The sequence below is a fragment of the Lipotes vexillifer genome, unplaced genomic scaffold (assembly GCF_000442215.2).
Source record: "Lipotes vexillifer unplaced genomic scaffold, Lipotes_vexillifer_v1.1 scaffold969, whole genome shotgun sequence".
NCBI lineage: Eukaryota > Metazoa > Chordata > Mammalia > Artiodactyla > Lipotidae > Lipotes > Lipotes vexillifer.
In genome coordinates, this window is record NW_006774070.1 from 893,177 (window position 1) to 894,927 (window position 1,751).

A 1,751-nucleotide genomic window follows, 5' to 3' on the forward strand; every position below is an offset into this window, starting at 1 on the left:
GTTGAGGGTGACAGGGCGCCCTGCTCAACTGAAGTCCCTTAAGAAATGGGAGAGTAGGGCTTCCCTGGTGGCGCAGTGGTCGAGAGTCCGCCTGCCGATGCAGGGGACATGGGTTCGTGCCCCGGTCCGGGAAGATCCCACATGCCGCGGAGCGGCTGGGCCCGTGAGCCATGGCTGCTGGCCCTGCGCGTCCGGAGCCTGTGCTCCGCAACGGGAGAGGCCACAACAGTGAGAGGCCCGCGTACCGCAAAAAAAATAAAAGAAAATAAAGAAAAAAATCAAGAAATGGGAGAGTATCTGTCCCATAGGCCACCATCTCCCCACCGCCTGACACAGGGCACGTGCTCTGTGTTTGCTGTCTGCATGAATCAATGAATGAATGAATGGTGGATGGCCCTATCTGGTGCCTTTTTCTTCTGATGTCTCACAGTCCTGGATTCAAGCCCTGTCTCTCCAACTGACTCACTGCCGAGCAAGTCATCTTATCACTCAGGAACTCAGCTTTCCCATCTGTAAAATGGGGACGACTCAAGTCTGTTCTGGGTAAGGTTGCTAGGAGGATGAAATGAGACCTCATCAAGGAATTTGTAACTGAAAAGGCAGAACAAACGTGAGCCAGGTTGGGAGCAGTGGCCCTCATCCCTGTTACCACCACTGTTGCCATCCTGCAACCATCCCCATCACCCGCCACTCTCAGGGGCCTTCCTGCTCCCCAAATAACCACACTGCCACTGGCCCCATTCAGTGCTTAAGTTAAGTCACATTTAATGGTTTTTTGAAGGGGAATAGAGAAGTCAGAAAAGAGATTACAGCACTCTCAGTCAAGAAAGGGTGAACTAAAAAATATGGGAATATATTAAGCTTTTGATTAAAAAAATGCAAACGCAGTTCCTCCCACACTCACCCCTGTGTTCTCACTCATGCTCTCAGACACACACCCAGCCTCAGGCGCGCACACACACACACACACACTCACACACACACACTCCCAAACATGCACACGCTCCCTGCACACACACTCAAACATGCACTCCCCCCAGGCTCGCAGGGTGGGAGAGGGAGATACCTGGTGCCGCCCCAGGGCCCCACCCTTCCCAAGCCCCCCTCACTGAAATGGCAAAACTAGACTAAACTCAGGCTCCAGGGGACACACACTGGGCTCTGTGAGCTACACTGGGGGCAGGGAGATGGAGGGGCGTGGGGGACAGGTAGCCTTAGACGATTCTGTTCTCCAGGATGGCCAGCCGCTTACTCACAGCTTCCAGTGGACTGGGAGTTAAGGAGATGTGCAGGTTGGCCAGAGCAGGGCAGTGACGGGGTGGCACCTGCACTCAGGGCCCCCCTTCCAGGACTTTCTCTCACTTCCCCCTCATAGCGTGTGTTCCCCCCAATGTCAAAACTTACCCATCCACAGCCCTAAGAATGGTGCTTTCCAAAAACAAGCAAGTAGTTACAGTGAGCCCAGAAAACCCAGCCCTGTCCAGTTGCAGGTTTAGGCCTGCTGGGTCCCCACCTAGTCCTGCCTGAGCCAGGGGAGCTGCGAGGTGTCCAGCCCCATCTGAGTGGAGACTGGTGGGTAGTCATGTCACCGAGGGCTTGAGCAATGGAAGTCCGTGGGCACCATGTTTTCCTGAGCGTGTCCAGGACTCTGTGTGTATCCGATCTAGAGCTTGGTTCGTGCCTTTGCTTTGGCAGGGTCAGTATCAAAGCCGGGGCCAGCCTACCTGGCCAGGATCCAGCCCGTCTTCAGC

The 1,751-nt window shown here is 54.9% G+C and overlaps 1 protein-coding gene across 1 annotated transcript in view; it reads right to left on the minus strand.

Moving 5' to 3' along the window:
• Window positions 1-1,214: 1,214 nt before the first annotated feature.
• MATN1 (matrilin 1) overlaps window positions 1,215-1,751 on the minus strand; it is an 8,087-nt gene continuing 7,550 nt past the window's right edge. Inside the window, exon 8 of the mRNA XM_007448782.1 lies at window positions 1,215-1,264. Coding sequence (XP_007448844.1) covers window positions 1,215-1,264 — 50 coding nt within the window. The remainder of the gene's footprint in view (window positions 1,265-1,751) is intronic.